Source organism: Piliocolobus tephrosceles, chromosome 13 (genome assembly GCF_002776525.5).
Source record: "Piliocolobus tephrosceles isolate RC106 chromosome 13, ASM277652v3, whole genome shotgun sequence".
NCBI lineage: Eukaryota > Metazoa > Chordata > Mammalia > Primates > Cercopithecidae > Piliocolobus > Piliocolobus tephrosceles.
Genome location: NC_045446.1, coordinates 67,120,162 through 67,146,972, shown reverse-complemented (window position 1 = coordinate 67,146,972; position 26,811 = coordinate 67,120,162). Strand labels below are relative to the sequence as shown.

The 26,811-nt window shown below is 38.1% G+C and overlaps 1 protein-coding gene across 3 annotated transcripts in view; it reads right to left on the bottom strand.

Moving 5' to 3' along the window:
• Positions 1-26,811, bottom strand: part of ACER3 (alkaline ceramidase 3) — a 152,392-nt gene that overhangs the window by 22,944 nt on the left and 102,637 nt on the right. For all 3 annotated transcript variants that reach the window (XM_023209344.1, XM_023209343.2, XM_023209345.1), the window contains 3 exons: positions 23,576-23,657; positions 18,399-18,434; positions 10,181-10,239 (listed from right to left, as the gene is read on the bottom strand). In XM_023209344.1, the coding sequence (XP_023065112.1) occupies positions 10,181-10,239; positions 18,399-18,434; positions 23,576-23,657 (177 nt within the window). The remainder of the gene's footprint in view (positions 1-10,180; positions 10,240-18,398; positions 18,435-23,575; positions 23,658-26,811) is intronic.

Below are 26,811 nucleotides of genomic sequence, written 5' to 3'. Positions count from 1 at the left end.
AACAAACAGGAAGGACACCCACACCAAAACCCCATCAGTACGTCACCATCATCAAAGATCAGATAAAACCACAAAGATGGGGAAAAAGCAGGGCAGAAAAGCTGGAAATTCAAAAAATAAGAGCGCATCTCCCCCTCCAAAGGAATGCAGCTCATCAGCAACGGATCAAAGCTGGGCGGAGAATTACTTTGACGAGATGAGAGAAGAAGGCTTCAGTCCATCAAACTTCTCAGAGCTAAAGGAGGAATTACGTACCCAGCGCAAAGATACTAAAAATCTTGAAAAAAGAGTGGAAGAATTGATAACCAGAATAATTAATGCAGAGAAGGCAATAAATGAACTGACAGAGATGAAAACCATGACACGAGAAATACGTGACAAATGCACAAGCTTCAGTAACTGACTCGATCAACTGGAAGAAAGAGTATCAGCAAATGAATGAAATGAAGCGAGAAGAGAAATCTAAAGAAAAAAGAAGAAAAAGAAATGAACAAAGCCTGCAAGAAGTATGGGATTAGGTAAAAAGACCAAATCTACGTCTGATTGGGGTGCCTGAAAGTGAGGGGGAAAATGGAACCAAGTTGGAAAACACTCTTCAGGATATCATCCAGGAGAACTTCCCCAACCTAGTAGCGCAGGCCAACATTCAAATTCAGGAAATACAGAGAACGCCACAAAGATACTCCTCGAGACGAGCAACTCCAAGACACATAATTGCCAGATTCACCAAAGTTGAAATGAAGGAAAAAATCTTAAGGGCAGCCAGAGAGAAAGGTCGGCTTACCCACAAAGGGAAGCCCATCAGACTGACAGCAGATCTCTCGGCAGAAACTCTACAAGCCAGAAAAGAGTGGGGGCCAATATTCAGCATTCTTAAATAAAAGAATTTTAAACCCAGAATTTCATATCCAGCCAAACTAAGTTTCATCAGTGAAGGAGAAATAAAATCCTTTACAGATAAGCAAATGCTTAGAGATTTTGTCACCACCAGGCCTGCCTTACAAGAGACCCTGAAGGAAGCACTAAACATGGAAAGGAACAACTGGTCCCAGCCATTGCAAAAACATGCCAAAATATAAAGACCATCGAGGCTAGGAAGAAACTACATCAACTAACGAGCAAAATAACCAGTTAATATCATAATGGCAGGATCAAGTTCACACATAACAATATTAACCTTAAATGTAAATAGACTAAATGGTCCAATTAAAAGACACAGACTGGCAAACTGGATAAAGAGTCAAGACCCATCAGTCTGCTGTATTCAGGAGACCCATCTCACATGCAGAGATATACATAGGCTCAAAATAAAGGGACGGAGGAAGATCTACCAAGCAAATGGAGAACAAAAAAAAGCAGGGGTTGCAATACTAGTCTCTGATAAAACAGACTTTAAACCATCAAAGATCAAAAGAGACAAAGAAGGCCATTACATAATGGTAAAGGGATCAATTCAACAGGAAGAGCTAACTATCCTAAATATATATGCACCCAATACAGGAGCACCCAGATTCATAAAGCAAGTCCTTAGAGACTTACAAGTCCTTAGAGACTTAGACTCCCATACAATAATAATGGGAGACTTCAACACCCCACTGTCAACATTAGACAGATCAACGAGACAGAAAGTTAACAAGGGTATCCAGGGATTGAACTCATCTCTGCAGCAAGCAGACCTAATAGACATCTACAGAACTCTCTACCCCAAATCAACAGAATATACATTCTTCTCAGCACCACATCGCACTTATTCCAAAATTGATCACATAATTGGAAGTAAAGCACTTCTCAGCAAATGTACAAGAACAGAAATTATAACAAACTGTCTCTCAGACCACAGTGCAATCAAACTAGAACTCAGGACTAAGAAACTCAATGAAAATCGCTCAACTACATGGAAACTGAACAACCTGCTCCTGAATGACTACTGGGTACATAACAAAATGAAGGCAGAAATAAAGATGTTCTTTGAAACCAATGAGAACAAAGATACAACATACCAGAATCTCTGGGACACATTTAAAGCAGCGTGTAGAGGGAAATTTATAGCACTAAATGCCCACAAGACAAAGCTGGAAAGATCTAAAATGGACACTCTAACATCACAACTAAAAGAACTAGAGAAGCAAGAGCAAACACATTCAAAAGCTAGCAGAAGGCAAGAAATAACTAAGATCAGAGCAGAACTGAAGGAGACAGAGACACAAAAAACCCTCCAAAAAATCAATGAACCAGGAGTTGGTTTTTTGAAAAGATCAACAAAATTGATAGACCGCTAGCAAGACTAATAAAGAAGAAAAGAGAGAAGAATCAAATAGACACAATAAAAAATGGTAAAGGGGATATCACCACTGACCCCACAGAAATACAAACTACCATCAGAGAATACTATAAACACCTCTATGCAAATAAACTACAAAATCTAGAAGAAATGGATAATTTCCTGGACACTTACACTCTCCCAAGACTAAACCAGGAAGAAGCTGAATCCCTGAATAGACCAATAGCAGGCTCTGAAATTGAGGCAATAATTAATAGCCTACCAACCAAAAAAAGTCCAGGACCAGATGGATTCACAGCTGAATTCTATCAGAGGTACAAGGAGGAGCTGGTACCTACCATTCCTTCTGAAACTATTCCAATCAATAGAAAAAGAGGGAATCCTCCCTAACTCATTTTATGAGGCCAACATCATCCTGATACCAAAGCCTGGCAGAGACACAACAAAAAAAGAGAATTTTAGACCAATATCCCTGATGAACATCGATGCAAAAATCCTCAATAATATACTGGCAAACCGGATCCAGCAGCACATCAAAAAGCTTATCCACCATGATCAAGTGGGCTTCATCCCTGGGATGCAAGGCTGGTTCAACATACGCAAATCAATAAACGTAATCCAGCATATAAACAGAACCAAAGACAAGAACCACATGATTATCTCAATAGATGCAGAAAAGGCCTTTGACAAAATTCAACAGCCCTTCATGCCAAAAATGCTCAATAAATTCGGTATTGATGGAACATATCTCAAAATAATAAGAGCTATTTATGACAAACCCACAGCCAATATCATACTGAATGGGCAAAAACTGGAAAAATTCCCTTTGAAAACTGGCACAAGACAGGGATGCCCTCTCTCACCACTCCTATTCAACATAGTGTTGGAAGTTCTGGCTAGGGTAATCAGGCAAGAGAAAAAAATAAAGGGTATTCAGTTAGGAAAAGAAGAAGTCAAATTGTCCCTGTTTGCAGATGACATGATTGTATATTTAGAAAACCCCATCGTCTCAGCCCAAAATCTCCTTAAGCTGATAAGAAACTTCAGCAAAGTCTCAGGATACAAAATTAATGTGCAAAAATCACAAGCATTCTTATACACCAGTAACAGACAAACAGAGAGCCAAATCATGAATGAACTTCCATTCACAATTGCTTCAAAGAGAATAAAATACCTAGGAATCCAACTTACAAGGGATGTAAAGGACTTCTTCAAGGAGAACTACAAACCACTGCTCAGTGAAATAAAAGAGGACACAAACAAATGGAAGAACATACCATGCTCATGGATAGTAAGAATCAATATCATGAAAATAGCCATACTGCCCAAGGTAATTTATAGATTCAATGCCATCCCCATCAAGCTACCAATGAGTTTCTTCACAGAATTGGAAAAAAACTGCTTTAAAGTTCATATGGAACCAAAAAAGAGCCCGCATTGCCAAGACAATCCTAAGTCAAAAGAACAAAGCTGGAGGCATCACGCTACCTGACTTCAAACTATACTACAAGGCTACAGTAACCAAAACAGCGTGGTACTGGTACCAAAACAGAGATATACACCAATGGAACAGAACAGAGTCCTCAGAAATAATACCACACATCTACAGCCATCTGATCTTTGACAAACCTGAGAAAAACAAGAAATGGGGAAATGATTCCCTATTTAATAAACGGTGCTGGGAAAATTGGCTAGCCATAAGTAGAAAGCTGAAACTGGATCCTTTCCTTACTCCTTATACGAAAATTAATTCAAGATGGATTAGAGACTTAAATGTTAGACCTAATACCATAAAAACCTAGAAGAAAACCTAGGTAATACCATTCAGGACGTAGGCATGGGCAAGGACTTCATGTCTAAAACATCAAAAGCAATGGCAACAAAAGCCAAAATTGACAAATGGAATCTAATTAAACTAAAGAGCTTCTGCACAGCAAAAGAAACTACCATCAGAGTGAATAGGCAGCCTACAGAATGAGAGAAAATTTTTGCAATCTACTCATCTGACAAAGGGCTAATATCCAGAATCTACAAAGAACTCAAACAAATTTACAAGAAGAAAACAAACAACCCCATCAAAAAGTGGGCAAAGGATATGAACAGACATTTCTCAAAAGAAGACATGCATACAGCCAACAGACACATGAAAAAATGCTCATCATCACTGGCCATCAGAGAAATGCAAATCAAAACCACAATGAGATACCATCTCACACCAGTTAGAATGGCAATCATTCAAAAGTCAGGAAACAACAGGTGCTGGAGAGGATGTGGAGAAATAGGAACACTTTTACACTGTTGGCGGAATTGTAAACTAGTTCAACCATTATGGAAAACAGTATGGTGATTCCTCAAGGATCTAGAACTAGAAGTACCATATGACCCAGCCATCCCATTACTGGGTATATACCCAAAGGATTATAAATCATGCTGCTATAAAGACACATGCACACATATGTTCATTGCGGCACTATTCACAATAGCAAAGATTTGGAATCAACCCAAATGTCCATCAGTGACAGATTGGATTAAGAAAATGTGGCACATACACCATGGAATACTATGCAGCCATAAAAAATGATGAGTTTGTGTCCTTTGTAGGGACATGGATACAGCTGGAAACCATCATTCTCAGCAAACTATTGCAAGAACAGAAAACCAAAAAACCAAACACCGCATGTTCTCACTCATAGGTGGGAACTGAACAATGAGATCACTTGGACTCGGGAAGGGGAACATCACACACTGGGGCCTATCATGGGGAGGGGGGAGAGGGGAGGGATTGAATTGGGAGTTATACCTGATGTAAATGACGAGTTGATGGGTGCTTACAAGTTGATGGGTGCAGCACACCAACATGGCACAACTATACATATATAACAAACCTGCACGTTATGTACATGTACCCTAGAACTTAAAGTATAATAATTAAAAAAAAAAAAAGCTGCAGAGATGGAAAAATATACACTAGACTTTCTGCCCTTGAAAAAAAAAAAGAATGCAATATACCTAGTAATAACTTTTATACTGATAAAATACTTTAAAAATCTGGGCATTTGTCATTAAATAAAATACATTATTAAAATTAAAAAAAAAAGAAATAGGAAGGTCTGAAATAAAAATCTAAGCTTCCATCTCAAGAACCTTGAAAAAGAAATAAAAATAAACCCACAACAAGCAAAACAAAGAAAATATAAAGAACAGAAATCAATGAAACTGAAAAATGAAAAATGGAGAAATCAATCAAACTAAAGTCTGGTTTTTAAAAAGATCAATAAACTTTGAGACACTTCTGGCAAGGCTGACCAAAAAAGAGAGAGAGAGAAGTCTAACACATTACCAATATTAGGAATGAAACAGATTATCACTACAAGCCCTCTCAACATCAAGAGGAAAACAAGGGAATATTATAACCAATTCTACACAAATTTTAATGACTTAGATGAAATGAACCAATGACTCAAGAAACGAACAATTCACCCAACATAAAATCAATCATTTGAATAGCTGCATGTCTTCAACAAGAGTGGAAGAAAAAAGAAAAAAGTGAATAACTGCATGACTATTAAAGAAGCTGAACCTGTAATTTTATTTTTCTGCATATGTTTAATGTAAAAATTTTATTATGTTAAAGTATTCATAAAGTTTAACTTTTTAACCCTTTTAAAGTATATAGGTCTGTACATTCACATTGTTGTGCAACCCTTACCACTGTCTGTCTCCAGAACTTTTTCCATCTTCCCAAACTGCACTTGGTACCCACAAAACAATAAGTCTCCAATGCCTTCCCCAGGGATCCCCCTTATCCTACTCCCCACCAGGCCCCGACCACCATTTTATTTGTGTCTCTATGAAGTTGATTACTCTAGGAACGTCGTATAAGTGGACTCATGTAGTATTTGTCCTCTTGTGAGTGACTTATTTCACTTAGCCTAGTGTCTTATAGGTGCATCCCTGTTGTAACAGGTGTCAGAATTTCCTTTATTTTTAAAATGTGTAATTTAAAAATGCCCCCAAAAACAGATCTCTAGTCCCAGATGGTTTCACTAGAGAATTCTACCAAACATTGAAAGAAGAATTAACACTAATTCTACACAATTTATTCCAGAAAATAGATGGGAGCAACGTTTCCCAATTCATTTAATGAAATGTATAGTATCCTGATGCCAAAACCAGAAAAAGACAGGACAAAAAATAAAAACTACAAACCAATATCCTTCATGAATACAGATACAAAAATCCTTAACAAAATATTAACAAGTGAAGAATTCAGAATGTATAAAAAGAATTACATAGTATAAGTAAGGTTTGTCCCAGGATACAAGGCTGGATCAATATTCCCAAATCAATTAACATAATCCACCTTATTAACAGACTACAGAATAAAACAGTGTGATAAAATCAATTGATACTGAAAAAGCATTTGACAAAATCCAACACCCATTCATGATTAGTAATAGAGTGTATTATAGGTCCATTTATGATAATGAAAATAATGATAAAAATAAAGAATAGAGGATATAGTGTGTCTCCTCTGAAATTCATATGTTAAAGCCCTAACCCCCTGTACTTTAGAATGTGACTATTTAGAGCTAGGTTATTTAAAGAGATAATTAAATTAAAATGGGGTCATTAGGGTAGGCCCTAATCCAATATAACTGGTGTCCTTTATCAGAAAAGGAGATTAGGACACACATACAGAGAGAAATCAGACATAGGCATGCACAGAGAAAAGACCAAATGACCACCTTCTCTCTGTGTTCTCTCTGTGGCCAATTGCATGCCAAAGAGAGGGGTGTCAGAAGAAACCAAACCTGCTGACACCCTAGTCTCAGACTTGTAGCCTCCAGAACTGTAAGAAAATACGTTTGTTGGTTAAGCCACCCAATCTAATGGTATTTTATGGCACCCTATCAAACCAGTATAGAGGGCAAATTCCTCAACCTAATAAAGATCATCTATAAAAAACATACAGCTAACATTTAACTTAATGATGAAAGGTTAAATGCTTTTCCCCTAAAATTGGGAACAAGGCAAGGAGATCTGCTGTCACCACTCTTACTTAACATAGTCTTGGAAGTTCTAGTCAGGGCAATAAGGCAAAAAGGAACTAAAAAGCACACACATCAAGAATGAGGATATACACTATTTCTATTTGCAGCAAATCTTAAAAACAAATCTACAGGGCCGGGCGCAGTAGCTCACGCCTGTAATCCCAACACTATGGGAGGCAAGGTGGGCAGATCATGAAGTCAGGAGTTTGAAACCAGCCTAGCCAACATAGTGAAACCCCGTCTCTACTAAAAATACAGAAAAATTAGCTGGGCATGGTGGTGGACACTTGTAATCCCAGCTACTCGGGAGGCAGAGGCAGGAGAATCAATCACTTGAACCTGAGAGGTGTAGGCTGCAGCGAGCTGAGATCGTGCCATTGCACTCCAGCCCGGGAGAGTGCAAGACTCCGTCTCAAAAAAAAAAAAAAAAAAACAAAAAAGCAAAACAAAACAAAACAATCTACAAAAAAACTATCCTAGAACTGACTTCAACAAGGTGGCAGAATAAAAGATAATCAATTGTGTATCTATATAATAGCAATGAACATGTGGACACTAAAATTTAAAAATACAATATAACACTGCTTAAAAATTTGAAAACTACAAAATGCTGATGAAAGAAATTAAAGATCTAAATAAATCAAGAGACTCAACATAGTAAAGATGTCAACTCTGCAAATTGATATGCATATTTAATGTAATTCCCATAATTCCTAAAATCTCAACAAGATTTTAAATTTAGACAATATTATTCTAAACTTTATATAGAAAGGCAAAGGAACCTAAATAGCTAGAGCAATTTTGAAAAAGAAGAATGAAGTGGCAGGAATCAGTCTGTATGATTTAAAGACTTATACAGCCACAGTAATGAAGACTGTGTGGTATTGTTGGAGGGGGAGACACATCAATCAATGGAACATAACCGAAATCCCTAAAATAGACACACACAAATCTACCCAAATAATTTTTGACAAAAGTGCAAAAGCAATTCAATGGAGAAAGGACAGTCTTTTCAATTAATGGGTCTTAGAACAGTTGGACATCCACATGTAAAAAATAGAACCTCGCCCTATGCCTCAGATCTTATACAAAATGAACTGAAAATAAACCATAAAATGTAAAACTATACAATCTTTTAGAAAAAAAATAGGAACAAATCTTCGGCATCTATAGGTGGGTACAGAGTTCTTAGACTTGACACCAAAAACATAATCCATAAAACTGATAAATTTGACCTCATTGAAATTAAGAATGTTTGCTCATTGAAAGAGAGGATGAAAAGTTATCGATTGGGAGAAAGAATTCACAAATCACATATTTAATAAAGAATTAGAACCTCACAACTCAACTGTAAAAACAATAGAAAGTGTCCTTATTATCTCTTATAAAAAAAGAAACCAGGCAAAGACATGAGCAGAAATTTTACCAGGGAGAATACATATACATATGGCAAATAAGCACATGGAAGTTACGTTCAATATGATTAGCCATTAGGCAAATGCAAATTTTAAAAAACTTCATTAAAAATAGTGACACTACCAAATTCTGGTGAGGATGCAGAGAAACTGGATTACACATATATTGGTGGTGGGAATGTAAAAATGGTGGAGCTACTCTGGAAAACAATTCAGTTTTGAGAAAAACTAAACATAAATTACTATAAAACCTAGCAATTTCACTCTGGGCATTTATTCCAGAAGCGAAAACTTGTGTTCACATAAAAACCTGCATTACAATTGTTCATAGCAGCTTTATTCATGATTGCCCAAAACTGGAAACAATCCAGATGTTACTCAACAGGTGAATGGTTAAACTGTGGTACATCTATGCCGTGGAATACTACTCAGCAATAGAAAGGAATGAATTATTGACACACTCAACAACTTGGATTAATCGCCAGATAATTATGCTGAGTTCAAAAAGCCAATCTCAAAGGTTATATATATGATTCCATTTATATAACATTCTTGAAATGACAAAAACAGAAATGCAGAACAGATTAAGTGATCACCAGGGGTTAAGGACAGGGAGTGAGGAGTGAGGTGGGGCAGGAGGGAAGTAGGTGTGGTTATAAAAGGGCAACACAGGCATCCTGATGATGATGGAAATGTTTTGTATCTTGACTGTATTCATATCAAGCCTTGGTTTTGCTATCGTACAATAGTTTTGTAAGATGCTACAAATGAAGGAGATTGGTAAAGGATACTGGGATCTATTTTTTTTTTTACAAATGTATGCATTTCTACAGTTATCTAGAAACTAAAAGTTTAATAAAAAAGGAAAAAAAAGAACAAACCCACAAATCATACTACTTATTTACTGAACACCTGTTGTGCGGCCACGCCCTATTTAAGGTAATATCACGAATGTTATTTCTTATTTAATTTTCATGAATGCCTAAAGATTATACCCATTTCCCAAATAATCTTTCATGAGATACTAATTCTTTGTGACATTAATAGCCTTCCTTGGAGGTATTATGTAAAAGGAAATCACTAGTCAAGTAGGTTTAAGAAAGACAAAAACAATTTTGTTTTAACTGTAGGATTTTTAAGGTCTCTAATATCTAATGAACTTTATAAATATTCAAAACAAGGCCGTCATAGACAGCTCCCTTTAATTTTCCCATGTCTTTAATTTTGGACCCTAGTTCTCACATGATGCCCATTAACAACTTGTCTGAAGACCCAGTATTCCTTATAATATAACAATAAATGTTGGGTTATAGTTTTCTTCCATTTCTACTGAAGTGAGCTTTTGTGTGTTATTTCAATTTAGGCTATAGATTTACTGTCATAGGTCTGCGTATACTTCAATCATAGTACAGATGATCCAAACTACTTACCATGTAACAATATAAATAGATCGAAGTACTAATGTAAAGACCAACATTCCATACATGACCTAAATAGGAATGGAAAATGAGGTTAGTATAATAATTATTCTTTGGCAAAGGAAGTCTATTTTGCCTACCAAAATAGCCTTCCCAATTAAATGTAAATATTTATTATCCTTCATTACATTTTAGAGAATAGAATTTTAAAAAATGTGTTAAATCACTGAGTCATGCTAACTTCTGAGGAAAAGTTAAGAGCCTGCTTAACTTTATTAAATAACCAATATCAGAATTCCTATGTCAATTTTAATTCTGAATGGATCCTTGAAATTTTAAATATCTGCTGAAACCTGAACAAATGTTGTAATTTTGCCTCATACTCTTTAGCTCCTCTCTTCTCTTTAGCTTTGCTTTCAGCAAATACAGAAATTGTGCTTCCCATTTTACAATATTATAAACTTGAATTCTTTTAACTCTTCTAAATGCCTCTGCATTCATATGCATCCTCCCCTGGCATTCTTTCTCATCCCTAGTCTCCAAAAAAGGTGCCCACTTCTTGACTAAGGTTAATCCATTTTCCTGTGTTCTTTATTCTATATGTTCCCATATCTTCCTAGCGTTGGCTCTTCTTTCTTTTCTGTATTGAGCATTAGATGAGTATTAGTACCTGGAAAATTGAACCTAGTGGGAAAATATGATTTAGCAAATACATATAAAGCCAATAGTTGAGAAAGCACCACCCAGGTCAAGAAGTAAATCCTTGTTAACCCCCCAGAAGTGCTGCATTTGTGTCTTCCCAGTCCAACCCTCTCCCTTCCTTTTTAGAGGAAACCCCTCTCCTGACTTGTATAATAAACATTGTTTTGCTTTTCTTTATATAGTTACTAACTTAAAGTAGTCATCTACAAATGCATTCCTAAGTAATTAATAATACTGTTTGCTTTTGAGTTTTAATAGAATTTTGATTAAGTTTTATTTTATTACTCTTATTTCTTTTGAGGCAGGGTCTTTTGTCATCTAGGCTGGAGTGCAGTGGCATGATCATAGCTCATTGCAGCCTTGATCTCCCAGGCTCAAGCCATCCTCTTGCCTCAGCCTCCCGAGTAGCTGGGTGGCTGAGGTGTGCGTAACCGTATCCCGGTTAACTTTTTTCTCTTTAGTATAGACGAGGTCTCACTATGTTACCCAGGCTGGTCTCAATCTTATGTGGATAAGGGTAGAAAAGAAGCTGTGTATATGAATAGCTCTGGGTCTTCTGATGAGATGAAGATGCTACATCTGCTATAACTCTCACCCTGTATCCTTCTATAAAGCTGAGTAAACATAGTATTAAAGTTTATTACAGTCTCACTGCCAGCTTAAATCCATAACCACAGCTCAAATGGTGAATGAGACAGGCATAATCCCTATACTCACAGCAATTACAATCTAGTAAAGGGAGAGATAAGTAACCAGGCAATTATAATACAGTATTATAACTCTATGGCAGGAACTGTACAGAGTACTTTCTAAACACATAGGAAGGCCACCTAATCCAGACTTATACAGTAGAAAGTCTTTCTAGAGGATACAGTGTTTAAAATTTTATACCTGAAGCTCATGTAGCAGTTACCTTAAAAGAAAGTGGAAGAGAGTTATTGTCATATCTTATATTCCAGAGACAAGGAGGAAAAAAAATCCTTATAGTATATTGTTGTAATATAGAATAGGAAAAATGGAGTCAGAGACCAGAGGTCAAATCTGGCCTTTCAAGTCATGTTAAGGAGCTGGACTTTATATAACAGTAACAGAGGCTGGGTGTGGTGGCTCACGCCTGTAATCCCAGCACTTTAGGAGGCTGAGGCCGGCGGATCACTTGAGGTCAGGAGTTCGAGACCAACCTGGCCAACATGGTGAAACCCCATCTCTACTAAAACTGCAAAAATTAGCCAGGTGTAGTGGCAGATGCTTGTAATCCCAGCTACTTGGGAGGCTGAGGCACAAGAATTGCTTGAACCCAGGAGGCGGAGGTTGCAGTGAGCTAAGATTGCACCACTGTACTCCAGCCTGGGTGACAGAGCAAGACTCTGTCTCAGGAAAAAAAAAAAAAAAAAAAAAAAGGCTGGGCGGGGTGGCTCACACCTGTAATCCCAGCACTTTGGGAGGCTGAGGTGGGTGGATTACCTGAGGTTAGGAGTTCTAGACCAGCCTGGCCAACATGGTGAAACCCCATCTTTACTAAAAAATACAAAAAATTAGCTGAGCGTGGTGGTGGGTGCCAGTAATCCCAGTTACTTGGGAGGCTGAGGCAGGAGAACTGCTTGAACCTGAGAGGCAGAGGTTGCAGTGAGCCAAGATCGTGCTATTGCACTCCAGCCTGGGCAACAAGAGCAAGACTCCATCTCAAAACAAACAAAACAAAACAAAACAAACAAACAAAAAAAAGGAAAAATAATGAAAAGTCAATGAAGGTTTCACCAATAGATAACATGGTCAGACTCATGTATTAGAAAGATGCCCCTGTTGTGCTGAGTGGAGAATGAGAGGGAGGTGAGACTGACAGGAAAGAGACCAATGATAACGTGTTGCAGTAATCTAAGTGAGAGATGGAGACCTGAACTAGGGTAATATAGGGGAGATACAGAGAAGTGAACAGATTAGAGATTTAGGGTTCAGACTAATCATTAATTTGAATGGAAGTTAGAGAGGGAGAAAGACAAGGATGATGGCCTGGTTTATGGCATGGACAGTTAGATGCATGGCAAAATTAATTATTGGATTAGAGAATATATGAAGAGAAGAAAGACTAGGGAGAAAAATGGTGAGTTCACTTCTGCATATATGTTCAGAGTTTGATGTGCCAGTGAGATAGCTAAGTAGAGACATCTAGCAGAAGTTGGATACCTAGGTCTATAGTTTAGAAGAAAAATCAGAGCTGAAGAAATAGAACTGTCAGCATATAGGAGTCAATGGGAATGAATTTCCCAGGGATTTGTTGAGTATACGAAATGATGGATTAGGAAAGAACCTATGCCTTGGCAACAGCATGGGACTTTTTCAAATTAACTTTCTTCTCTCCAGAGCACACTTACCCCTACTTTTGATGCTCCCCATTGCTAGTAGCCTACCCAGTATTCATTCTCTCCTTCCAACTATATAGAAACTGATTTTATCTGGCTGGCAGCATGTTCAGCTATGTAAGTTTGATTTCTCAACTTATAGAGTTTTTTTTTTTTTTTTTTAAGTAAAAAAGATGATAGAATATAGACTTTTCTGGTCCTATATAATTTTTATCTAACAATACGTATATTTTTATAGTGAAATTTTATCTGTATTTAATAGTTGTTTTCAGTATCCAGACTCCAAACGCTATAAAAGTATTATTAGTGTTTTCTCTCTACTAAAGCAACTAATACAAGTTAAATCAGGATAACTCAGAGAAGGATGGGCTGTAATTTTAGATAGAGTTGTTAGATAAGTCCTCTCTGCTAAGTTAACATTTAAGCAGAGACCTGAATGAGTGAGGATATAAACCATGTAGATAGCTGGGGTACTAGTATCCTAGGCAGTGGTAATAGTGAGTGCTAAAGTCCTAAAGTGGAAACATGCTTGTTGTGTTTGAAATATAAAGCAAGACTCACTGTGACTGGAGAGAGTGAAGGAGGGGCAAGTGGAAGGACATCACCCTACCCTAACATGGTTTTTCTTTTTTATAGCAGTTATCACCTTCTAGCAAGTATGTATACTATATAAATTTACTTGTTATATCTATAGTGTATTGTTTCATATCATCCTATAGCACTGTTTTTTTTTTTTTTTTTAAATCTTTTCTCAATGGACTAGAGCAACAGAAATCAAACTTGTCTCTTTCCTTGGCCTTTTACTTCCTTCCTCCAGACCCTAGGTAGCCTTTCAACGATCTTTCTAAAATGAGAATCTTATCTGGTCATACTGCAGCTTAAAACCCTTTAATGGCTCCTGACTGCTTATAATTTTAAGCATAGTATAAAGGGCTCCTCATGACCTAACCCCTCATCAGTAATCCAAACCCATCTCCTACAGCTAGGGCCAGCCATACCAAATATTTACAGAATACCAATGCTTTTAAAACTTTTCTATGAAATACTCCTAATAGCAAAGGAAGAATGACTTATTCTTGATGGACAGAGATGGGAGAGGCACACTGAAAACACAAACTTCTTTGAAGTTTCTTATTTCATCCTAAAAATTCATGTGGTCATTGTACTCAATTCTATAACATATTTATATTTGTTTTAACTTTAAAAAGTTTAATCCCAGCTGGGCACGATGGCACATGCCTGTAATCCCAGCACTTTGGGTTGCCAAGGCGGGTGGATCACTTGAGGTCAGAAGTTTGAGACCAGCCTGGCCAACATGAAAAAACCCTGTCTGTACTGAAAATACAAAAATTAGGTCAGGAGTGGTGGCTCACGCCTTTAATCCCAGCACTTTGGGAGGCTGAGGTGGGCAGATCACTTTAGGTCAGGAGTTCAAGACCAGCCTGGCCAACATGGCGATACCCCGTTTCTACGAAAAATACAAAAATTAGCCAGGCGTAATGGTGCACACCTGTAGTCCCAGCTACCTGGGAGGCTGAGGCATAAGAATAACGAACCCGGGAGATGGAGGTTCCAGTGAGCCGAGATTGTGCCACTGCACTCCAGCCTGGGTGACAGAGTGAGACTCCATATCAAAAAACAAAAACAAAAAAAGTTTAATCCCTGCAATATAGTTGAATAAAATAAATGTTATAGGAAAATAGGAATGTTGAGATGCAGTCAGTGATTTTGTAAACACCTCAGCATGCTACCACAAATCCCTGGGTGAACTTGTACTCCTGTTTCATGTGCAAGAGTTACCAATTCACACTTCTGTACCTTAACACAGGGGTCCCCATCCCCCAGACTGGTACCGGTCTGCAGCCTTTTAGGAACTGGACTGCACAGCAGGAGGTGAGCTGCAGGCAAGTGAGCATTATCGCCTGAGCTCTGCCTCTTATCAAAGCAGCAGTGGCATTAGATTCTCATAGGAACACAAACACTATTGTGAACTGCACACACAAGGGATCTAGGTCGTGTGCTCCTTATAAGAATCTAATGCTTGATGATATGAGGTAGAATCCCAAAACCATTCCCTGGCTGTCTGGAAAAACTGTCTTCCACAAAATCGGTCTCTGGTGCTAAAAAGGTTGGGGATTGCTGCCTTAACACAGGCTTCCCTATAGATGGAATAGCTTTTCTCTACTTCTCTACCTGTGACATCTTGTTCATCTTCAAGACTCTCCTGAAGCCCCTCTATGAGTCATCTAAGTAGACAGAGCATACCCTTGTCTATATTACCACTGCTTTTACATATTTATCACAAGACTTTTATACTGCAATTATTTTTTACAAGTCTATATTACTGATTAGATAATGATCTTCTTGAGATTAGTGGCCATATCTTATTTGCCTATGTATACTAATGTTAGTTAACATTTATTGTTTACTATGTGACAAGGGTTTTATATGCATTATTTCATTCAATCCTCAAACTTAGGAGGTTATTATAGAGAGAGGGTGTAAGTTCCTTGAGGGCAGGGCTTGTTATTTTATTCACTAGTGTATGTATCTCTTGGGCCTAGTACAGTGCCTGGAACATTGAAGGCACTTAAAAAGGGTTTGTTCAGGCTGGGCGCAGTGGCTCACACCTGTAACCCTGCCTGAGCTTCACCAAGGCGGGAGCTGAGGCGAGCAGATTGCTTGAGCTCAGGAGTTTTGAGACCTGCCGGGCAACATGGTAAAACCCATCTCTACAAAAGATGCAAAACAGCCTGTTGTAGTGGTGTGTGCCTGTAATCCCCGCTACTTGGGAGGCTGAGGTGGGAGGACTGCGTGAGCCCAGGAGGTCAAGGCTGTAGTGAGCTGTGATGGAGCCACTGCACTCCAGCCTGAGTGACAGGGCGAGGCTCTATTTCAAAAAAAAAAAGGTGGGGAGATTGCTGAACAATGAGGAAACCAAAGCTCAGAGAGGTTAACTAACTTGTCCAGGGTGTACAGTTAGTAAGTGGAGGAGACTAGATTTTAAATCCAGGTCTGCTTGACTGTATGTAGATCATAAAGTCTTTGCTTTGCTGCCTGTCTGCAAATTCCAGCTCAGAATTTGGTACAGAGAAGGCAGACAGTAGACATCTGTTGAATGAATGAATGTCTTTTACCTTTAGATTACTTATTTGCTTCACCCTAGCATTTCCTTATTTCTTCATTTCTCTATCCTGATTTTTAATCTCTAGGCCTACGACACAAGCCACAGTGGGTATGGATAGACCTAGCTTTCATCCTGCTTCTCTTCTTATCAGTAAATATTACTGCTATACATAGAGAAGAAAGTCTTTATTAGTGGAAAAACACATGGCTATTGCACTAGGGGTAGTTACTTATTAAGAGTTGTTTTTTATTACATAGTGTCAAATAGTTCTAAAACACAAAATGAAAAATAGATGGTCATAAAACTTGTAAAAATTAACCCAGAATTTCCAAATTTTATATTTTTGTGGTCATTATATTTCTTTCTTAGTAAAGGCGAACAAGAAGTTTATAAAAACTAAGGTATTTATACAGATTAACTTCATTTATTTATTATTATTTTAAAAGAGATGTTGTCTGGGCTGGAGTGCAGTGGCATAATCATAGTTCACTGCAGGTTTAAACTCCTGGGCTCAAGGGATCCTCCTGCCTCAGCTTCCCAAGTAACTAGGAATACAGGCATGTCCCACCAAGCCTGATTAATTTTTTTTTTTTTTTTTTTTGCTATGTTGCCCTGGTTAGTCTTGAACTCCTGGCTTCAAGCAATCCTCCCACCTCAGCCTCCCAAAGGACTGAGATTATAGGCTGCTGTGTCTGGCCAACTTTGTTTTTTATACTGTTAATAAAACTTTCTAAATAAAAGAGTAATTACATAATGGCATAATTTCAAGTTACAGTAAACAAGAAAGTGAGGATGTCTTTTTTTTTTTGAGACAGCGTCTCATTCTGTTACCCAGGTTGGAGCGCAGTGGTACGATCTCAGCTCACTGCAACCTCTGCCTCCTGGGTTCAAGTAATTCTCCTGCCTCAGCCTCCCAATTAGTTGGGATTACAGGTGCACACCACCATGCCTGGCTAATTTTTGTATTTTTAGTAGAGATGGGGTTTCACCATGTTGGCCCGGCTGGTCTTGAACTCCTGACCTCAACTGATCCACCCACCTCGGCCTCCCAAAGTGCTGGGATTACAGGTGTGAGCCACCACACCCGGCCGTGAGGATGTCTTTTCTGTAGCATTTTAGTTCATCCGCCTGCAACTGATCTGGAGAAAAGCAAGGCATAATAATGTGGTTATAGAATATATTTCAAAAGCCAGGTTCCAGTTAGATGATTATTGTATAGCTTGAATTGTAAAAGTTACAAGAACATTAGTAAATGTTTATATAAGCACAAAATATTTTAAAACTGTGGCACTTCTGAAAAGCGTGCTTATTTATTCATTTTTGTTTGCTAGTTTGTTAAAAGAATGTTGAAAAGGAGTCAGACAAATCTAGGTTATAATCCTGGTTCTCCCCCTTAATAACTGTGTCATCTTAGGGCAATTATTTAATATTTCTGAGCTCATTTTCCTTGAAATGTATATAATAATTCCCAATTAGTTGGACTGTTGGTGAGATTAGAAGTCTGTGTAGTAGTGAGCATAGTACCAGGCATGTGGCAGCACTCAAAGGCCTGCTTCTTTATTTCACTCTGGTTTCATAATGGCATGCACTTAAATCACCATTTCCTACAATAACGTTTCCTGTGTCTGCTTCCTTCAATGTACATCACCTCCCAAGTCAAAAATGCATTAAAATATATTAGGGGGAAAATGTTCAAGGAATTTTCAGTCTGTCTTGTCTAGATGTCATAAAAAGACTTTATGTGTATGTGCATAATGCTTTCTGGTTCTTTCTGCTTATAATGGCAATGTTGCACCTGTATTACTGAATACCAACAGCCAGCTGGACCTGCACATTGGCTATCCCAGGTATATTCCTGTTACCTACACTCAGCTCCTGTAAGCATTTGAGTTTGCAACCTCTCTTAAACACTGAACTTCCTTAGAACATCTACCATTTCATTAAAAAATTTTTATCTGCATATCATTTCTTAGACAAGGAAATCACAAAGCAGCCATGTATCGTTAAACAATCTAATGTGTAATAATTTACAAAAAATTACCTGATGGAATATCGGCTCTTTTACCTTAAGGTAAACCTGCAAAATATTAGAAAAAACACATGTGAATGAAGTACATTATGAAGGGAAGAAAAACCAATTCCACCTACTCTGTGAATCCCAAACCTCTTCTGCTTCCCCCATCTTACTCAGATTTGAATCCTGCCATGTAAAAGCAATCAGATCAAGTGGCATGCCACAGGAAGGCTGGGAGCTACAGGAGGATTTCCTTAGTGCTAGCCCTGTTATGGTGAGCAGAATGTTTTAGATCTGTTGTGGACCACTCCAAACTCTGCATCAGTATCAAGGAGGGATAAGGATACATGGATACTCATGAGGAGTGAAGAAGTTATGCTGACAATCCCCATAGCAGATCTGTTCTACAACAGAGAGAACACTGGACTTAGAGATAGGAGTAAATTTCAGCCTCTGCCACTTACTTGCTACATGCCTTGGACAAGTTATTTAACTAAAAGACACATCCTTCCTCATCTGGATAATGAACAATAATAGTGGTGAGGAATGATAAGCTAAAATACCTGAAAGTGTCTAGCATACAGTAGGTGCTCAGTAAGTGAAGACATTTAAAACAAATTTCTTGTGCTTTCTTATGCTTCCAGAAATCTCTAACTCACCTTTCTAGATGCATTCGCAGTTACACAAACCCTAGTTGTAGGTTCCAACATCATGTGGATGATTAAGCTCAATGCCTAGTTAAGATTTAACATGTATGTATTGCCCTACAGGAGCACAATTTTTAAATGATATGGTACAGGGGAATCAAAATTCAAGTCATAACCCTGCCATGACTCTCATCACTTGCAAGACACAGTTCAAATTTCTTAGCCTTTCTGTTTGGTCTCACTATTGTCTTCTTGTCTCCTCCTCATCCAAGTCTCCAGAAAGTGCTGTGCTTCCTAAAATGTGCTAGTTTCACGCTTCTGTATTTTTAAACATGCTGCTCTTTACTTTGTTCAGAAATCCTCCTCTACTTATTAATCATCTTTTAGGATTCAACTCAAACTATACCTCCTTCTTGAAGTCTTTTCTGATCCTTTCTCTATACAGCAGAAGCAACCAGTCACCCTCCTTTCTACCATTACTCTTCATGTATAAACTTTGTGGCATTTAATAGTTTGTTTTTCTCCCTACAAGACTATAATATCTTTGATACTAAGTACTGGATTTAGATATTTCTATATCCTCATTTAATGTAGCAATCCCATAAAATTTTATATAATTTTATTATTTGGCTACAAAATTTCTTTCTTCTGGAAGAAGTTTCTACCCTCAGTACAAAAACAAAACAAAACAAAACAAAAAAAAACCCAGATTATTTCCTTTAAGCATTGTGAGTTTTAAAAGTATGATGTGTATGAGATATTATATATCTGTAACTCTAAACCCAGTAAGGGAGAATGCTTTTAATCTCTGTAATTTCTTATTTCAGAATACTAATTTCCATTTATATAGGTAATGCTATCAGATTCCTATTATGACTAATAAAAGAAATGCAAAAGGACATGCCTCATGCCTCTTAAAGACATTTTTTGTTTGTTTGTTTTGAGACGGAGTCTTGCTCTGTCGCCCAGGCTGGAGTGCAGTGGCATGATCTTGGCTCACTGCAACCTTGGCCTCCCGGATTCATGCCATTCTCCTGCCTCAGCCTTCCCAGCAGTTAGGACTACAGGCGCCTGCCACCACGCGTGGCTAATTTTTTTGTATTTTTAGTAGAGACAGGGTTTCACCGTGTTAGCCAGGATGGTCTCGATCTCCTGACCTCGTGATCCACCCACCTTGGCCTCCCAAAGTGCTGGGATTACAGGTGTGAGTCACCGTGCCCAGCCTTAAAGACGTTTTTTAAAGCAAATCATTATGGAGTCCTTCCTATGTGTTAGGTATTGATTTTCACAACTAACATAAAATATATACTATTTTCTTCATTTAACAGATAAAGGGAACTAAGGCTTACAGAGATTAAGTAATTTGTAAGATCCCAAAGTTTTTAAGTAACCTGGATCCAAACTTAAATCTGACTAAAAAGTCTCTCTCTCTCACCAATTCTCTATATAAACTTGATTGGCCAGGCAAGTCACTGACAATCTCTAGACTTGATTCTCTTCTTTCATATCATAACAAGACTTCATTTCACCTCTGAAATTCTACAATTCTTTCATGATTAACCAATATGTAGTTGATATGGTTTGGCTGTATGCCCACCGAAAATCTCATCTTGAATTGTAATCTGAATTGTAATCCCTGCGTGTTGGGGAAGGGACTTTGTGGGAGGTGAACAGATCATGGGGGTGGTTCTCCCATGCCCTATGCTGTTCTCATCATAGTGAGTGAGTTCTCATGAGATCTGATGATTTTATAAGGAGCTTCTTCCCCCTTCACTCTGCACTTCTTTCTCCTGCCACCATGCGAAGAAGGATGTGTTTGCTTCACCTTCCACGATGATTGTTAAGTTTCCGGAGGTCTCCCCAGCCATGCGGAACTGTGAGTCAATTAAACTTCTTTCCTTTATAAATTATCCAGTCTTGGGTATTTCTTTATAGCAGCATGAGAATGGACTAATACAGTAGTTTAGGCAAAGTAATGTGGAAACGAGTAAATAGTGTATATGTGCCCTTTCAGCCTCCTATTCAACATCTCAACTAACTGAAATCTAGCTTCTGCCTCCATCAATTTACTACTGACAGCATCCTCATTAAGGTTACCTGGTCTTCCAACTGAAAATTTCTATTAGCTGTCAATCTTCATTGTACTCATCCTTTCAGAGGCAACTCTTCTTCCATTTTTTGCTTCTAGAAAACTTTGTACTCCATGACATCAGGCTCTCTGAGCTTTCTTATATCCCTGATTGCTTGTTCTCAGTCTCTTTTGCTAGCTCCATTTCTTCCACCTAGTCCTCAAATGTAAGTATTTCATTAGGTTGTACTTCTAGTCTTTGTCTGTTTTGAGACAGGGTCTCACTCTGTCATCCAGGCCAGAGTGCAGTGGCACAATCATGGCTCACTGAAGCCTTGACCTCCTGGGCTGAAGCGATCCTCTCACCTCAGCTTCCTGAGTAGCTGGGACCACAGGTGCATGCCACCACATCCAGCTAATTTAAAAAAAATGTTTTGTAAAGACAAAGTCTCACTATGTTGCCCAGCTGGTCTTGAGCTTCTGGATTCAAGCAGTCCTCCCATCGTGGCCTCCCAAAGTGCTGGGATTACAGGTATGTGCCACTGTGCCTGGTCCCTTTAGTCATCTTAATGGCCCAAGCTACTTTTTCAGGTCATCTATTCTCACATTTTTGTACTATCTATACCCTGACAATTCTCAAATCTACATCTTTAGTCCAGCCTAACTGTTAAGCCTCAGATGTCATTAATGTCAGGCACCTCAATCTTAACACATTTCATATTGAATTTATCTCTACCCCTACCCCATGGTGCAAACCTACTCATTATCTATCCTGCAAAAGCTGTTCATCCTCCAGGTTTCCTGTTTTGATTAAAGACATACTATCTATCCTGACAACCAGGCCAGGAGTCATTCTAGACAACTCATTTTTACTCTACTTTCACCCCCTCTACTATGACGTGGGTCACATATCCTGCAGTTTGTTATTTATGACCGTTTCTTTTCAACCCCACAGCTATATTACTTTCACCTGAGTCTCATATCTTACTAAAGCAAATACAAAAGTCCCTGGGTCTAGCCTCATACTTCTGTAATCCAGCCTCCATAACCAGAGCAATCTTTCTAAAACACATATCTGATTACATCTTCCCTTTAAACTAGTAATTGGCTCCACAGTACCTTTTTCTTTTTTTTTCTTTCTTTTTTTTTCTTGAGACAGAGTCTCACTCTGTCACCCAGGCTGGAGTGGAGTGGCACGATCTCAGCTCACAGAAGCCCCCGCCTCCGGGGTTCAAGCAATTCTCCCACCTCAGCCTCCTGAGTAGGTGGGATTACAGGGGCATGCCACCATCCCCGGCTAATTTTTCCATTTTTAGTAGAGACAGGGTTTCACCATATTGGCCAGGCTGGTCACGAACTCCTGACCTCAAGGTGATCCACCAGCCTCGGCCTCCCAAAGTGCTGGGATTATAGGAGTGAGCCACCATGCCTAACTGCTCCACACTACTTCGAGGATAAAAATTTGAACTCTTAAACAAAGCATACAAGGGTATTTATAATCTGATGTCTGTCTAATTCACGAGACTCATTCACTGCTCTTCAATTACTATATGTTCCAGCCATATTAAATCTTGCCCAATTCTACCAGTGGTGTTGATTTAATGAGACAATAAAGATAAAGTACATGGTTACAATATCTGGCATATAGTAAGTGATTGAAAATGGTAGTTCACTATGTTGTTTCAAAGTTCTCTGCCTATGAACAAACAATAGTGCTATCTACAAATGCTTCACCACACTCTTGCCCAGGGGCCTGATGAGCTCCTAATCATCATTTAAATTCTAGTTCAGGTGCCTCCTCTTGAAAGCTTTCCTTGACCCATGCATGAAGGCTTGATTGAACCTCCTTTATCTCATCACCATAGAAGTAGTTTTTACCTCTATTATTACAGTTATTATCTTTTGATGCAATTATTTGTGTACATACCTAAAATCTCTAATAGAATGAGCCCCTCACAGATAGCAACTGCTTTTTAATCATTTCTGTATTTCTAGTGCCTGACATGGTAAGTTTTCAATAAATGTTTTTTGAAATAAATATTTTCATAATATAAAATGCAATTTACTTGAGGAAAAAAAGCATTAATATAGGATTAGAAGTGACTAGCTATCTCAACTTACTAGGGAAAAGTTAACCATTAAAACAGTCACATTAGGACCAATGGAGCAGAGCAAATCTCTCATTTTTAACAAATAGGAGCTAATATGTCCATCTATGAGAAAAATTAATTTTTCCCTATTGCTGCTAATATTTGCTTTTTTCTTTTCCCCTTTAAAAACTAAACAGAGTTTTAAAAGTCTTTCAATTACAGTGAGAAGTAACATTTGAACAGGGAACCAGGGAGCAATATTTGTCAGTGTGATATTCTCGTTTTGTTTAGAAAGATTTCAGTTTGACAGCATGAAGCAAATACCGGAAGTAAAATATGCCAAACTCTATAAATGGTGAATTTACATGCTTAATCTGTTAGAAACAAAATATGACTTACTGTGGTTACTATTAAACTGAATAGAACTAAGGTAAAAAGCAGATGGTAGTTTACTGAATTCTTGATCTTGAAACATTCAAACCTTGAAAAAAAGAGAAAGAAACTTTTAAAAGAATATATAAGTAGGAACATAAATAGAATGCTGCTTTACCATTTGCCTGTATCTCTCGATGATCGAGTGATACCCATCATTTCTTTCCACTCGTAGTCTTAGAAAACCTGCACTGCCTATTATCCTCTAAGAGGCTGGAAGGACTAGGAGTAGACACATGACTTAAGCTGGGACAATGAAAGGCTCTTGCCTGAAAGTCTGGAGTTTGGGAGGGAGAGACTGAATCAATTCAGTATAGGGAGTCAGCTGGGCACGGTGACCCACGCCTGTAATCCTAGCACTTCCGTAGGCCAATGCAGGAGGATCCCTTGAGCACAAGAGTTCGAGACCAGCCTGGGCAACAAATTGAGACCCTGTCTCTACAAAAAATAAAATAATTAGTGGGCATGGCGGTGCATGTCTGTAGTCCCAGCTACTCGGGAGGCTAAGGTGGGAGGAGAGCTTGAGTCTGGGAGATAGAGGGTCTGGATGAGAGAGCAAGACCCTGTCTCCAAAAAAAAAAAAGTATAGAGAGTCAAAGTCATATGGACTCAAGGTCTGAGGCTGATATTTGGGGGCAGCCAAATTGAATGAAGAAGTAGATGAATGAGCAGAAGGTTTGAATAGATATATATCTCAATCTGCAGGGAGAGAAAAATATAGCAGACACAAAGAGGTGAAGCCATGTGGAGAGGAAGGAATGGCAAAAAGAGGGAAGGGGGAAGAACCTGCCCTTCCAGTTCTAGTAAGGTAGGGCTATACTTCCTGCTATTGGGTCCCATATAATTTCCTCATATCCTTACAATAAATAAATAATCTCTCCTAATTCAAGCTAGCTTGAATAGGTTTCTGCATCTTGCAACTAATGATTCCTAAGGAACATTATTGGAGAAAATACCAGTCTATTATAATTGTCTCTTTCCTTATCCATCTCCTCAACTAGCCTGAGAATTCCTTATGTGCAGGAATACATTTTAATTTTTTCATATATCTAGCACAAAGATAATGCTTAACACATAAGAGGTATCCGGTAAATATCCAAATATGAACAGACAATTGGCCATCAGTGAGTATCCAATCCAACCTTTGAGGACTGTGACTTGGTATAGGCAGCAAGAGTGTTCTCTCAGTTTACTATTGACTGTGGGAATTGGATCAACTCTTATTTTCTTGTTTGTAAGGAAAGGTGGTTAGAAGAGGCACTTTCTAAGATCTCTTTTACCTTTAAATTTTGCGACTTGGATAATGATGAAAATATTAGGTGAAATATTAGTTTTTACTTTTAAACTCTATTATTCCAAATTCTAAAGCAAGTTATCTATTAAGAAACCAAGGTCTTTATGAGGCCTGGCTTGTATTTATTACCATGGTTATTTCACTTTATTACATATACTCACTTTCTTATCTGTCCCCTTCCTCAGACAATGAGTTCCTTGACTCTGTATATACAGAGTCTAGGATCATGCCTAAAATAAAGGAGGTTTTCCAGTACATGTTTCACAAATGAACAAGCACACAGAAGGCAAGACAGATTTAAAAATCATTAGAGGCCGGGTGCGGTGGCTCACGCCTGTAATTCCAGCACTTTGGAAGACTGAGGCGGGAAGATTGCTTGAGGTCAGGAGTTTGAGACCAACCTGGGCAACATGGCGAAATCCCGTCTCCACAAAAATTCAAAAATTAGCCAGGCATGGTGGAGCACACTTGTAGTCCCAGCTACTGGGGAGGCTAGGTAGGAGGATGACTTGAGCCTGGGATGAGGAGGTTGCAGTGAGCCAAGATCGTGCCAATGCACTCCAGCCTGGGTGAGAGCCAGACCTCATGTCAAAAAAGAAAAAAAGCAATACTATTGAAAATAGCATCCTACCCATGAAAAACAGAGGGTTAAATTTCACAAAGATCTGTTCACTTAAAATCACAAAACGTCACTGAGATAAATTAAAGGAACCTAAATAAATGGAGAAATATACCACATTCATGGTTTGGGAGACTTAGTATTGTTAAGATATTAACTTTCCTCAAACTGGTCTATAGAGTCGAAGAAATTACAGTCAATCTTCCAGCAGACTATTTTATAAAAATTGACAAGCTGACTCTAAAATTTATGTGGAAATGGAAAGGGCCTAAAATTTCCAAAGCTACACTGAAAAAGAACAAAATTGGAGGACTTACTCAGTAACTGACTTCAAGATTTACAATAAAGCTACAGTAACTACACAGTATGAGGATACACACAGTGATCAATAAAACAGAATCGAGAAAAATGTCAAGATAATTTAATGCAGAAAGAATAATATCAAAGATGGTTCTGGAACAACCAGATACTGGTTAAAAAAAAAAAAAAAAAAAAAAAAAAAAAAAAAACATGATCTTTGACAAAACTAACTCAAAATGGGTCATGGACCTAAATGTAAAATAAAGTTATAAAACTTCTAGAAAAAACAAACAAACAAACAAACAAAATATCTTTGATCCTGGGAAGGCAAAGATCTATTAGGACACAAAAACACTATTCATAAACATTTAAAAAATAAATTGGATTTCATAACAATTTAAAACTTCTGTTCTCCAAGAGACATTAATTGAAAAGACAATTCACAGACTGGAAAAAATACTTAAAACACAAATATCTGACAGTACTTGAACCCAAAATACATAAAGAATTCTTACAATTCAAAAAGAAAAAAAGCTAGTTTATAAAAATGGGGGCTGGGTGCAGTGGCTCATGCCTGTAATCCCAGCACTTTGGGAGGCCAAGGCAGGCAGATCACGAGGTCAAGAGATTGACACCATCCTGGCCAACATGGTGAAACCCCGTCTCTACTAAAAATACAAAAATTAGCTGGGGGTAGTGGCGGGCACCTGTTGTCCCAGCTACTTGGGAGGCTGAGGCAGAAGAATCACTTGAACCCAGGAGGCGGAGCTTACAGTGAACTGAGATCATGCCACTGCACTCCAGAATGGCAACAGAGCGAGACTCCGTCTTAAAAAAAAAAAAAAAAAGGAAAAAGGTTTGAATAGATAGTTCTCAATATAACATATACAAATGGACAATTAGAATATAAAAAGATGCACATCATTAGTCACTAAGACAATACAAATTAAAACACCACAGAGATAGTATATCATACTCACTAGAATGACC